We start from the raw sequence: 16,634 nt of genomic DNA, 5'->3' as shown, positions 1-16,634 counted from the left end.
TATTCTCTACCTGTAACACCACACAGCACTGTATTCTCTACCTGTAACACCACACAGCACACTGTATTCTCTACCTGTAACACCACACAGCACGCTGTATTCTCTACCTGTAACACCACACAGCACACTGTATTCTCTACCTGTAACACCACACAGCACGCTATATTCTCTACCTCTGCTTGTCGGAGTGCCCTGGGGGCTTTTCCCTATATATAGTGGGGCCTCCTTGATTTATTTTGGGTGTTTTTTTAGATCTTTTTAACTGTTTATGCCCCAGTGTGATGTCTGTTATTTTGATGTGAAATTAAGATACAGGTTTTCTTCTTTATTTGATTGGTGTGCCAGTGAGTATATATGACAGGCCTTCCCTTCTCGTTTTGTTGGTACTGTTTATATTCCTGTCATCTTCTGAGCATCCTGTAATTTTTGTGGTGCATAGTCCACATATTTTTGTCATAATTTTGTCACTGCATCATTTTTGTGAAGATGTTGCAGTACTGCAATGAGACTTCAGCACGTGTGAACACAATTTCACTGCAGACTTTTTCTTCTGCTTCTGCTTCTGTCACTGCCTGCTGCTCAGGTGTAGGCTGGAGGGGCTGCTCAGAGATGTTGGATCAGTCAGGGGATTGGGGGATGCAGCCCCACCTACTGTGACATCACACCCCGCCCACTGTCTGCATCATCAGCCTGTGCTCAGCAAACACACTCAATGTGATACAGAGGAAGAAGGAGCAGGAGACAAATGTGAATTGGCACAGAGGCCAGTTTTCTTCACTTCTTGGATTTTTATCAGCTACCAGTGTGGAAAAACCGCACGTATACGGTAAGAGTACAAACCCACTTGACATATTTGCTGCGTGAATCAGTCTTAAAAATAAGCAGGCAAAACGCAGGTTGGCTTTATACAATTGTTCTGCGTTAAAATACGCAATTGCGTATTTTTGAAGTGTGAAGCTACATGCGTTTTTCGCACAGGTTAACAACTGATGCTTTGCTAACAACAAGCTTCACGCTTCAAAAATACGCAATTGCGTATTTTAACGCAGAACAATTGTATAAAGCCAACCTGCGTTTTGCCTGCTTATTTTTAAGACTGATTCACGCAGCAAATACGTCAAGTGGGTTTGTACCCTAATACAATATACAGACACAGCTATATAACTGCACAGATACGGTAATAAATATACAGACACAGCTATATAACTGCACAGATACGGTAATACATTATACAGACACATCTATATAACTGCACAGATACGGTAATACAATATACAGACACAGCTATATAACCGCACAGATACGGTAATACATTATACAGACACATCTATATAACCGCACAGATACGGTAATACAATATACAGACACAGCTATATAACCGCACAGATACGGTAATACAATATACAGACACAGCTATATAACTGCACAGGTACGGTAATACAATATACAGACACGGTAATACAATATACAGACACAGCTATATAACCGCACAGATACGGTAATACAATATACAGACACATCTATATAACTGCACAGATACGGTAATACATTATACAGACACATCTATATATATATATACTGTACAGATACGGTAATACATTGTATACACATCTATATATATACTGTACAGATACGGTAATACATTGTATACACATCTATATATATATATATATATATATATATATAACTGTACAGATACGGTAATACATTGTATACACATCTATATATATATAGGCTGGGTTCACACTACGTATATTTCAGTCAGTATTGTGGTCCTCATATTGCAACCAAAACCAGGAGTGGATTGAAAACACGGAAAGGATCTATTCACACAATGTTGAAATTGAGTGGATGGCCGCCATTTAATGGCAAATATTTGCTGTTATTTTAAAACACCGGCTGTTATATTGAAATAATGGCCATTATTTACTGTTATATGGCGGCCATCCACTCAATTTCAACATTGTGTGAACAGATCCTTTCTGTGTTTTTAATCCACTTCTGGTTTTGTTTGCAATATGAGGACCACAATACTGACTGAAATATACGTAGTGTGAACCCAGCCCTATACTGTACAGATACGGTAATACATTATACACACATCTATATATATATAACTGTACAGATACGGTAATACATTGTATACACATCTATATATATATACTGTACAGATACGGTAATACATTGTATACACATCTATATATATATACTGTACAGATACGGTAATACATTGTATACACATCTATATATATATATATATACTGTACAGATACGGTAATACATTGTATACACATCTATATATATATATACTGTACAGATACGGTAATACATTGTATACACATCTATATATATATACTGTACAGATACGGTAATACATTGTATACACATCTATATATATATATATATATACTGTACAGATACGGTAATACATTGTATACACATCTATATATATATATATACTGTACAGATACGGTAATACATTGTATACACATCTATATATATATAACTGTACAGATACGGTAATACATTGTATACACATCTATATATATATACTGTACAGATACGGTAATACATTGTATACACATCTATATATATATATATATACTGTACAGATACGGTAATACATTGTATACACATCTATATATATATATATACTGTACAGATACGGTAATACATTGTATACACATCTATATATATATAACTGTACAGATACGGTAATACATTGTATACACATCTATATATATATACTGTACAGATACGGTAATACATTGTATACACATCTATATATATATATATATATACTGTACAGATACGGTAATACATTGTATACACATCTATATATATATATACTGTACAGATACGGTAATACATTGTATACACATCTATATATATATAACTGTACAGATACGGTAATACATTGTATACACATCTATATATATATACTGTACAGATACGGTAATACATTGTATACACATCTATATATATATATATACTGTACAGATACGGTAATACATTGTATACACATCTATATATATATATAACTGCACAGATACGGTAATATATTGTATACACATCTATATATATATATATAACTGTACAGATACAGTAATACATTGTATACACACATCTATATATATATATACTGTACAGATACGGTAATACATTATATACACATCTATATATATATATAACTGCACAGATACGGTAATACATTGTATACACATCTATATATATATATATATACTGTACAGATACGGTAATACATTGTATACACATCTATATATATATATACTGTACAGATACGGTAATACATTGTATACACATCTATATATATATATATATATATATATATACTGTACAGATACTGTAATACATTGTATACACATCTATATATATATATATATACTGTACAGATACGGTAATACATTATATACACATCTATATATATATATATAACTGCACAGATACGGTAACACATTATACAGACACAGCTATATAACCGCACAGATACAGTAATACATTATACAGACACATCTATATAACTGCACAGATACGGTAATACATTATACAGACACAGCTATATAACTGCACAGATACGGTAATACATTATACAGACACATCTATATAACCGTGTACTTTTAACAGAAAACAAGTTTTCCTCATCTGGAGTTCCCCTTTAACCCTTTAAGGACATGGCCCATTTTCGTTTTTACGTTTTCGGTTTTTCCTCCTTGTGTTTAAAAGGCCATAGCACTTGCATTTTTCCACCTAGAAACCCACATGAGCCCTTATCTTTTGCGTCACTAATTGTACTTCCCAATGACGGCTGAATTTTTGCATAAAGTCACTGCGAAACCAGAAAAAAATTCAAAGTGTGGTGAAATTGAAAAAAAAAACGCATTTCTTTTATTTGGGGGAAATGTGTTTTTACGCCATTCGCCCTGGGGTAAAACTGACTTGTTATGCATGTTCCTCAAGTCGTTACGATTAAAACGATATATAACATGTATAACTTATATTGTATCTGATGGCCTGTAAAAAAATTCAAACCGTTGTTAACCAATATACGTTCCTTAAAATCGCTCCATTCCCGGCTTATAGCGCTTTTATCCTTTGGTCTATGGGGCTGTGTGAGGTGTCAGTTTTTGCGCCATGATGTGTTCTTTCTATCGGTACCTTGATTGCCCATATACGTCTTTTTGATCGCTTTTTATTACATTTTTTCTGGATTTGATGCGACCAAAAATGCGCAATTTTGCACTTTGGGATTTTTTTGCGCTGACGCCGTTTACCGTACGAGATCAGGAATGTGATTAATTAATAGTTCAGGCGATTACGCACGCGGCGATAGCAAACATGTTTATTTATTTATTTATTTGTTTACTTTTATTTAGAACCTGGGAAAAGGAGGGTGATTCAGACTTTTATTAGGGGAGGGGGCTTTTTACTATTAACAACACTTTTTTTTTTTTTTACACATATACTAGAAGCCCCCCTGGGGTTAGGGTTATTCCCCCCTGGGGTTAGGGTTATTCCCCCCCTGGGGTTAGGGTTATTTCCCCCCTGGGGTTAGGGTTATTCCCCCCTGGGGTTAGGGTTATTCCCCCCTGGGGTTAGGGTTATTTCCCCCCTGGGGTTAGGGTTATTCCCCCCCTGGGGTTAGGGTTATTCCTCCTGGGGTTAGGGTTATTCCCCCCTGGGGTTAGGGTTATTCCCCCCCTGGGGTTGGGGTTATTCCCCCCCTGGGGTTAGGGTTATTCCCCCCCTAGGGGACTTCTAGTATATACACTTGGATCTCTCATTGAGATCTCTGCAGCATAGATATGCTGCAGAGATCCATGAGATCGGCACTCGTTTGCTTTCGGCTGCTGCAGCCGAAAACAAACGAGTGCCGAGCCGAGGACGGCGCCATCTTGGACGCGTCCCCGGCCGGCATCAGTAACGGAGATCGCTCCTCCGGGACAAGGTCCCGGAGGAGCGATCTCCCCCACTAGACACCAGGGAAACGTTGCCTCCGGTAATCGGAGGCAGCTGTCAACTTTGACAGCTGCCTCCGATTAGCTAATTAGCGATCAGACCGTGCCCGCTAATAGCGGCGGTCCCGGGCTACTCGCGGCACCCGGGATCGCGGCACTTCAAAGCGGGGCCGCCGCGCGGCCCCGCTTTGAAGTGCAAGTGAGGACATAGGACGTACCGGTACGTCCTATGTCCTTAAGAGGTTAAAGGAAATCTGTCAGTCGCTCAGAGAAAGGGAAGGATTAGTGACCACATAAAAACCACAAAAACCGTGACCAGCGGCTGGAATATACGGCCAGAACAGTCTGCTGCTGTATCACTAGTGATCGGTCACAGTGTGTGATAACTCCACAGATACAATGTGCCGGCACAGTAATTACCTCCTGCCGCCTCTTCCTCCACCGGAATCTTCCAAACCAAAGGGAGAAGAGAGAGGATGAGAGTCATCAGCTCTTCCCGGCACGTTAAACTCTGTAATAAAGGGAGACGGGAGGTTACAGGCACAAAGACAGAAGGCTGACCGCTACACACCGACTGATCACATGCTGGTATATAGCGACTCCACTACAATAATAGCTCTATCCTACTAGCTGTATATATATATATATATATATATAGTGTGACTCCACTACAATAATATCTCTATCCTACTAGCTGTATATATATATATATATATATATATAGTGACTCCACTACAATAATATCTCTATCCTACTAGCTGTATATATATATATATAGTGTGACTCCACTACAATAATATCTCTATCCTACTAGCTGTATATATATATATATATATATATATATATATATATATATATATATATATATATATATAGTGTGACTCCACTACAATAATATCTCTATCCTACTAGCTGTATATATATATATATATATATATATATATATATATATATATATATATATATATATATATAGTGTGACTCCACTACAATAATATCTCTATCCTACTAGCTGTATATATATATATATATATATATATATATATATATATATATATATATATATATATATAGTGTGACTCCACTACAATAATATCTCTATCCTACTAGCTGTATATATATATATAGTGTGACTCCACTACAATAATATCTCTATCCTACTAGCTGTATATATATATATATATATATATATATATAGTGACTCCACTACAATAATATCTCTATCCTACTAGCTGTATATATATATATATAGTGTGACTCCACTACAATAATATCTCTATCCTACTAGCTGTATATATATATATATAGTGTGACTCCACTACAATAATATCTCTATCCTACTAGCTGTATATATATATATATATATATATATAGTGGGACTCCACTACAATAATATCTCTATCCTACTAGCTGTATATATATATATATATATATATATATATATAGTGACTCCACTACAATAATATCTCTATCCTACTAGCTGTATATATATATATATATAGTGTGACTCCACTACAATAATATCTCTATCCTACTAGCTGTATATATATATAGTGACTCCACTACAATAATATCTCTATCCTACTAGCTGTATATATATATATATATAGTGTGACTCCACTACAATAATATCTCTATCCTACTAGCTGTATATATATATAGTGTGACTCCACTACAATAATATCTCTATCCTACTAGCTGTATATATATATATATATATATATATATATATATATATATATATATATATATATATATAGTGTGACTCCACTACAATAATATCTCTATCCTACTAGCTGTATATATATATATATATATATATATATATATAGCGACTCCACTACAATAATATCTCTATCCTACTAGCTGTATATATATATATATAGTGTGACTCCACTACAATAATATCTCTATCCTACTAGCTGTATATATATATATATAGTGTGACTCCACTACAATAATATCTCTATCCTACTAGCTGTATATATATATATATATATATATAGTGGGACTCCACTACAATAATATCTCTATCCTACTAGCTGTATATATATATAGTGTGACTCCACTACAATAATATCTCTATCCTACTAGCTGTATATATATATATATATAGTGTGACTCCACTACAATAATATCTCTATCCTACTAGCTGTATATATATATATATAGTGGGACTCCACTACAATAATATCTCTATCCTACTAGCTGTATATATATATAGTGTGACTCCACTACAATAATATCTCTATCCTACTAGCTGTATATATATATATATAGTGTGACTCCACTACAATAATATCTCTATCCTACTAGCTGTATATATATATATATATAGTGGGACTCCACTACAATAATATCTCTATCCTACTAGCTGTATATATATATATATATAGTGTGACTCCACTACAATAATATCTCTATCCTACTAGCTGTATATATATATAGTGTGACTCCACTACAATAATATCTCTATCCTACTAGCTGTATATATATATAGTGTGACTCCACTACAATAATATCTCTATCCTACTAGCTGTATATATATATATATAGTGTGACTCCACTACAATAATATCTCTATCCTACTAGCTGTATATATATATAGTGTGACTCCACTACAATAATATCTCTATCCTACTAGCTGTATATATATATATATAGTGGGACTCCACTACAATAATATCTCTATCCTACTAGCTGTATATATATATAGTGTGACTCCACTACAATAATATCTCTATCCTACTAGCTGTATATATATATAGTGTGACTCCACTACAATAATATCTCTATCCTACTAGCTGTATATATATATAGTGTGACTCCACTACAATAATATCTCTATCCTACTAGCTGTATATATATATAGTGTGACTCCACTACAATAATATCTCTATCCTACTAGCTGTATATATAGTGTGACTCCACTACTACTTACTACCATACACTATAATGGTATCTGTATCCTACTGGCTGTATATATCACATGGTGGTCACTATACAATCATCACACTATATATATATATCTATATAATAAAAATCAAAGTCTGTCCGTCCGTCCGTCCTTCCGTCTGTCCGTCCTTTCGTCTGTCCGTCCTCTATAGACTTCCAAACACCTGAACCGTTTGACCCCAAATTTGGCCCACAGATACATTGGGTGCCCGGGAAGGTTATTGCGAAGGTCCCGTCCCCGCCAGATGTACAGGAGGGGAGGGGGAGGGGAAAGAGAGGCGCCCCATAGAGATGAATGGGAAAATCTCCTCACTGCACACACAGGTGATATAATTAGCTGCAGCAGACACGGCAGTTGGAGCCTTAGCAACCAATAGGATTACTGCTTTCATTTTCACTGGGAGCAATGGTTGCTAGGGAAGCTGCCTCACAACATCCACAGTAACAACTGGTAGACCCCTACTCCATCTATACAGTACATGTATACAGGACCCCCTACTCCATCTATACAGTACAGGTATACAGGACCCCCTACTCCATCTATACAGTACATGTATACAGAACCCCCTACTCCATCTATACAGTACATGTATATACAGAGCCCCCTACTACATCTATACAGTACATGTATATACAGGACCCCCTACTCCATCTATACAGTACATGTATACAGGACCCCCTACTCCATCTATAAAGTACTTGTATACACAGGACCCCCTACTCCATCTATACAGTACAGGTATACAGGACCCCCTACTCCATCTATACAGTACATGTATACAGAACCCCCTACTCCATCTATACAGTACATGTATATACAGGGCCCCCTACTCCATCTATACAGTACATGTATATACAGGACCCCCTACTCCATCTATACAGTACATGTATACACAGGACCCCCTACTCCATCTATACAGTACATGTATACACAGGACCCCCTACTCCATCTATACAGTACATGTATACAAGACCCCCTACTCCATCTATACAGTACAGGTATACAGGACCCCCTACTCCATTTATACAGTACATGTATATACAGGACCCCCTACTCCATCTATACAGTACATGTATACAGGACCCCCCAGTCCATCTATACAGTACATGTATACAGGACCCCCCAGTCCATCTATACAGTACAGGTATACAGGACCCCCTACTCCATCTATACAGTACAGGTATACAGGACCCCCTACTCCATCTATACAGTACATGTATATACAGGACCCCCTACTCCATCTATACAGTACATGTATAAACAGGACCCCCTACTCCATCTATACAGTACATGTATATACAGGACCCCCTACTCCATCTATACAGTACATGTATATACAGGACCCCCTACTCCATCTATACAGTACATGTATATACAGGACCCCCCTACTCCATCTATACAGTACATGTATATACAGGACCCCCCTACTCCATCTATACAGTACATGTATACAGGACCCCCTACTCCATCTATACATGTATATACAGGACCCCCTACTCCATCTATACAGTACATGTATATACAGGACCCCCTACTCCAACTATACAGTACATGTATACAGGACCCCCTACTCCATCTATACAGTACATTTATATACAGGACCCCCTACTCCATCTATACAGTACATGTATACAGGACCCCCCAGTCCATCTATACAGTACATGTATACAGGACCCCCTACTCCATCTATACAGTACATGTAAGTACAGGACCCCCTACTCCATCTATACAGTACATGTATACAGGACCCCCTACTCCATCTATACAGTACATGTATATACAGGACCCCCTACTCCATCTATACAGTACATGTATACAGGACCCCCTACTCCATCTATACAGTACAGGTATACAGGACCCTCTACTCCATTTATACAGTACATGTATATACAGGACCCCCTACTCCATCTATACAGTACATGTATACAGGACCCCCCAGTCCATCTATACAGTACATGTATACAGGACCCCCCAGTCCATCTATACAGTACATGTATACAGGACCCCCTACTCCATCTATACAGTACAGGTATACAGGACCCCCTACTCCATCTATACAGTACATGTATATACAGGACCCCCTACTCCATCTATACAGTACATGTATATACAGGACCCCCTACTCCATCTATACAGTACATGTATAAACAGGACCCCCTACTCCATCTATACAGTACATGTATATACAGGACCCCCTACTCCATCTATACAGTACATGTATATACAGGACCCCCCTACTCCATCTATACAGTACATGTATATACAGGACCCCCCTACTCCATCTATACAGTACATGTATACAGGACCCCCTACTCCATCTATACATGTATATACAGGACCCCCTACTCCATCTATACAGTACATGTATACAGGACCCCCTACTCCATCTATACATGTATATACAGGACCCCCTACTCCAACTATACAGTACAGGTATACAGGACCCCTACTCCATCTATACAGTACATGTATATACAGGGCCCCCTACTCCATCTATACAGTACATGTATATACAGGGCCCCCTACTCCATCTATACAGTACATGTATATACAGGACCCCCTACTCCATCTATACAGTACATGTATATACAGGACCCCCTACTCCATCTATACAGTACATGTATATACAGGGCCCCCTACTCCATCTATACAGTACATGTATATACAGGACCCCCTACTCTATCTATACAGTACATGTATATACAGAACCCCCTACTCCATCTATACAGTACATGTACACAGGATCCCCTACTCCATCTATACAGTAAATGTATACAGGACCCCCTACTCCATCTATACAGTACATGTATATACAGGGCACTACAGGTATACCAAACTGTGACTGGGTAACACTGCCACAGCAGACCTGACCAATACAGCCATACTGTGCTGGATAACACTGCCATACCAGACCTGACCAATACCGCCATACTGTGACTGGATGACACTGCCACACCAGACCTCACCAATACCGCCATACTGTGACTGGATGACACTGCCACACCAGACCTGACCAATACCGCCATACTGTGACTGGATAACACTGCCACACCAGACCTGACCAATACCGCCATACTGTGACTGGATAACACTGCCATACCAGACCTGATCAATACTTCCATATACTGTGACTGGATAACACTGTCATATCAGACCTGACCAATACCACCAAACTGTGACTGGGTAACACCGCCACACTAGACCTGACCAATACCGCCATACTGTGACTGGATAACAGTGCCATACCAGACCTGACCAATACCGCCATACTGTGACTGGATAACACCGCTATACAAGACCTGACCAAAGATTTTCTGGCAAGTCTGAACGGGAGGGTACTGCCCCTCTGCAAGGCGCTACCCTACGCACCAGACCATGGGTGCCTAATGGTAAATACGACCCTGCAGGTATACAGGACACTACAGGTATACAGGACCCCAAAACTATACACTACAAGTGCACAGGACCTCCACCAACTATATACTACAGGTATACAGGACCCCAAACTTTACACTACAGGTATACAGGACCCCAAACTATACACTACAGGTATACAGGACCCCAAAACTATACACTACAGGTATACAGGACCTCCACCAACTACATACTACAGGTATATAGGACCCCAAACTATACACTACAGGTATACAGGACCTACACCAACTCTATACTACAGGTATACAGCACCTTCACCAACTCTTTATTACAGGTATACAGGACCTCAAAGCTATATACTACAGGTATACAGGATCTCCACCAACTATATACTACAGGTATACAGGACCCCAAAGCTATATACTACAGGTATACAGGAACTCCACCAACTATATACTACAGTTATACAGGACCCTCAAACTATGCACTACAGGTATACAGGACCCCCGAACTATATACTACAGGTATACAAGACCTCCACAACTATATACTTCAGGTATACAAGACCTCCACCAACTATATACTACAGGTATACAGGACCCCAAACTATACACTACAGGTATACAGGACCCCAAAACTATACACTACAGGTATACAGGACCTCCACCAACTACATACTACAGGTATACAGCACCTTCACCAACTCTTTACTACAGGTATACAGGACCTCAAAGCTATATACTACAGGTATACAGGATCTCCACCAACTATATACTACAGGTATACAGGACCCCAAAGCTATATTCTACAGGTATACAGGACCCTCAAACTATGCACTACAGGTATACAGGACCCCCGAACTATATACTACAGGTATACAAGACCTCCACCAATTATACACTACAGGTATCCAGGACCCTTAAACTATAGGTATACAAGACCTCCACCAACTATACATTACAGGTATACAGCACCAACTATATACTACAGGTATACAGGACCCTCGAACTATACAGTACAGGTATACAGGACCTTCACTAACTGTACACTGCAGGTATACAGGACCTCCCTCAACTATACACTACAGGTATACAGCCCCCCAACTACACACTACAGGTATACAGGACCCCCTCAACTATACACTATAGGTATACAGCCCCCCAACTATGCACTACAGATATGAGAGACCCCTAAAAACTATACATTGTGGGTATACAGAACCCCTCCAACTATGCACTACAGGTATACACTAATTCCACTGATTAACTTAGATGAAACAATACCTTTAGCTTGGCCTCCTGGGCACCTTAGAAGAAATCTACTTAACACACTGACAATTTATACCCGGGCAGCGCCGGGCACATTTTCTAGTCTATATAATAAAAATGAAAGTCTGTCTGTCTGTCTGTCCCGTATAGGCTTCCAAACGCCTGAACCGTTTGACCCCAAATTTGGCCCACAGATACATTGGGTGCCCGGGAAGGTTATTGCGAAGGTCCCATCCCCACCAGATGTACAGGAGAGGAGGGGGAGGGGAAAGAGAGGCGCCCCATAGAGATGAATGGGAAAATCTCCTCACTGCACACACAGGTGATATAATTAGCTGCAGCAGACACGGCAGTTGGAGCCTTAGCAACCAATAGGATTACTGCTTTCATTTTCACAGGGAGCAATGGTTGCTAGGGAAGCTGCCTCACAACATCCACAGTAATAACTGGTAGATAACACCGCCACACCAGACCTGACCAATACCGCCATACTGTGACTGGATAACACCGCCACACCAGACCTGACCAATACCGCCATACTGTGACTGGATAACACCGCCACACCAGACCTGACCAATACCGCCATACTGTGACTGGATAACACCCGCCACACCAGACCTGACCAATACCGCCATACTGTGACTGGATAACACCGCCACACCAGACCTGACCAATACAGCCATACTGTGACTGGGTAACACTGCTATACCAGACCTGACCAATACCGCCATACTGTGACTGGGTACAGGGCCGTCTTACTTATTGGGCATGGTAGGCGGCTGCCCGGGGGCCCTTGCGTCCTAGGGGGCCCCTGCCCGCTGTGACAGCGGGCAGGGGCCCCCTAGGACGCAGCGGTCCCCGGGCAGCCGCCTTCCATGCCGAAAGGGTAAGACGGCCCTGCGCGCCCCCCCTTCCCCTTCTCTTGCTTGCGGTTGCAAGAGGAAATCCGGCTCCGGCTGATGCGTCGCTCCCTGGGGGATTCTCCGGGAGCGCAGGCATCAGGAACCTCAGTTCGCGTCGCTGGGGCTTCCCGGCCTGGGCGCACACTGAGCTTCCGGATGTGTGCGCTCCCGGAGAATCCCCCAGGGAGCGACGCATCAGCCGGGGGCAGAAGAGGAGAGGAAGCAGCGACGGGGGAGCGCTGGTAGGTGAGTTGGGTGTTTGTTTTTTTATCTGCTGTGCAGGGGGGAGCCATCTATAAGGGGGGAATACGGGGGAGCCATCTATAGGGGGGGATACAGGGGGAGCCATCTATAAGGGGGGTAATACGGGGGAGCTATCTATAGGGGGGGGAATATGGGGGAGCCATCTATAGGTGGGGAATATGGGGGAGCCATCTATAGGGGGGGATACAGGGGGGAGCCATGTATAAGGGGGGATACAGGGGGGAGCCATGTATAAGGGGGGAATACGGGGGAGCCATCTATAGAGGGGATACAGGGGGGAGCCATCTATAGGGGGGATACAGGGGGAGCCATCTATAGGGGGGATACAGGGGGGAGCCATCTATAGGGGGGGATACAGGGGGGAGCCATCTATAGGGGGGGATACAGGGGGGAGCCATCTATACGAGGGGGGGGGAGCCATCTATAGGGGGGGATACAGGGGGGAGCCATCTATACGAGGGGGGGGATACAGGGGGAGCCATCTATAGGGGGGGATACAGGGGGGAGCCATCTATACGAGAGGGGGGGGAGCCATCTATAAGGGGGGGAATACGGGGGAGCCATCTATAAGGGGGGAATACGGGGGAGCCATCTATAAGGGGGGATACAGGGGGGAGCCATCTATAAGGGGGGATACAGGGGGGAGCCATCTATACGAGGGGGGGATACAGGGGGGAGCCATCTATAAGGGGGGAATACGGGGGAGCCATCTATAAGGGGGTAATACAGGGGGAAGCCATCTATAAGGGGGTAATACAGGTGGAGCCATCTATAAAGGGGTAATACAGGGGGAGCCATCTATACGGAGGGGATACAGGGGGAGCCATCTATAAGGGGGGGATAAAGGGGGGAGCCATCTATAAGGGGGGATACAGGGGGGAGCCATCTATAAGGGGGTAATACAGGGGGAGCCATCTATACGGGGGGGATACAGGGGGAGCCATCTATACGGGGGGGATACAGGGGGAGCCATCTATAAGGGGGGGGGATACAGGCAGCGACGGGGGAGCGCTGGTAGGTGAGTTGGGTGTTTGTTTTTTTATCTGCTGTGCAGGGGGGAGCCATCTATAAGGGGGGAATACGGGGGAGCCATCTATAAGGGGGGAATACGGGGGAGCCATCTATAAGGGGGGAATATGGGGGAGCCATCTATAGGGGGGGATACAGGGGGGAGCCATCTATAGGGGGGGAATACGGGGGAGCCATCTATAAGGGGGGAATACGGGGGAGCCATCTATAAGGGGGGGAATACGGGGGAGCCATCTATAAGGGGGGAATATGGGGGAGCCATCTATAGGGGGGGATACAGGGGGGAGCCATCTATAGGGGGGGATACAGGGGGGAGCCATGTATAAGGGGGGAATACGGGGGAGCCATCTATAAGGGGGGATACAGGGGGGAGCCATCTATAGGGGGGATACAGGGGGAGCCATCTATAGGGGGGATACAGGGGGGAGCCATCTATAGGGGGGGATACAGGGGGGAGCCATCTATAGGGGGGGATACAGGGGGGAGCCATGTATAAGGGGGGATACAGGGGGGAGCCATGTATAAGGGGGGAATACGGGGGAGCCATCTATAAGGGGGGATACAGGGGGGAGCCATCTATAGGGGGGATACAGGGGGAGCCATCTATAGGGGGGATACAGGGGGGAGCCATCTATAAGGGGGGGATACAGGGGGGAGCCATCTATAAGGGGGTAATACAGGGGGAGCCATCTATACGGGGGGGATAGAGGGGGAGCCATCTATACGGGGGGGATACAGGGGGAGCCATCTATAAGGGGGGGGGGGATACAGGCAGCGACGGGGGAGCGCTGGTAGGTGAGTTGGGTGTTTGTTTTTTTATCTGCTGTGCAGGGGGGAGCCATCTATAAGGGGGGAATACGGGGGAGCCATCTATAAGGGGGGAATACGGGGGAGCCATCTATAAGGGGGGAATATGGGGGAGCCATCTATAGGGGGGGATACAGGGGGGAGCCATGTATAAGGGGGGATACAAGGGGGAGCCATGTATAAGGGGGGAATACGGGGGAGCCATCTATAAGGGGGGAATATGGGGGAGCCATCTATAGGGGGGGATACAGGGGGGAGCCATGTATAAGGGGGGATACAAGGGGGAGCCATGTATAAGGGGGGAATACGGGGGAGCCATCTATAAGGGGGGATACAGGGGGGAGCCATCTATAGGGGGGATACAGGGGGGAGCCATCTATACGAGGGGGGGATACAGGGGGAGCCATCTATAGGGGGGGATACAGGGGGAGCCATCTATAGGGGGGGGATACAGGGGGGAGCCATCTATACGAGAGGGGGGGGAACCATCTATAAGGGGGGAATACGGGGGAGCCATCTATAAGGGGGGATACAGGGGGGAGCCATCTATAAGGGGGGATACAGGGGGGAGCCATCTATACGAGGGGGGGATACAGGGGGGAGCCATCTATAAGGGGGTAATACAGGGGGGAGCCATCTATAAGGGGGTAATACAGGGGGAGCCATCTATAAGGGGGTAATACAGGTGGAGCCATCTATAAGGGGGTAATACAGGGGGAGCCATCTATACGGAGGGGATACAGGGGGAGACATCTATAAGGGGGGGATACAGGGGGGAGCCATCTATAAGGGGGTAATACAGGGGGAGCCATCTATACGGGGGGGATACAGGGGGAGCCATCTATACGGGGGGGATACAGGGGGAGCCATCTATAAGGGGGGGGGGATACAGGCAGCGACGGGGGAGCGCTGGTAGGTGAGTTGGGTGTTTGTTTTTTTATCTGCTGTGCAGGGGGGAGCCATCTATAAGGGGGGAATACGGGGGAGCCATCTATAAGGGGGGAATATGGGGGAGCCATGTATAAGGGGGGAATACGGGGGAGCCATCTATAAGGGG

At 43.0% G+C, this 16,634-nt stretch overlaps 1 protein-coding gene across 1 annotated transcript in view; it reads right to left on the bottom strand.

Annotated features, from left to right (window-relative positions):
- Window positions 1–16,634, bottom strand: part of LYST (lysosomal trafficking regulator) — a 442,781-nt gene that overhangs the window by 376,356 nt on the left and 49,791 nt on the right. The window contains exon 2 of the mRNA XM_069954584.1: window positions 5,397–5,487. Coding sequence (XP_069810685.1) covers window positions 5,397–5,487 — 91 coding nt within the window. The remainder of the gene's footprint in view (window positions 1–5,396; window positions 5,488–16,634) is intronic.

The sequence above is a fragment of the Dendropsophus ebraccatus genome, chromosome 15 (assembly GCF_027789765.1).
Source record: "Dendropsophus ebraccatus isolate aDenEbr1 chromosome 15, aDenEbr1.pat, whole genome shotgun sequence".
Lineage (NCBI taxonomy): Eukaryota > Metazoa > Chordata > Amphibia > Anura > Hylidae > Dendropsophus > Dendropsophus ebraccatus.
This window is presented reverse-complemented; position numbering and strand designations above follow the sequence as displayed.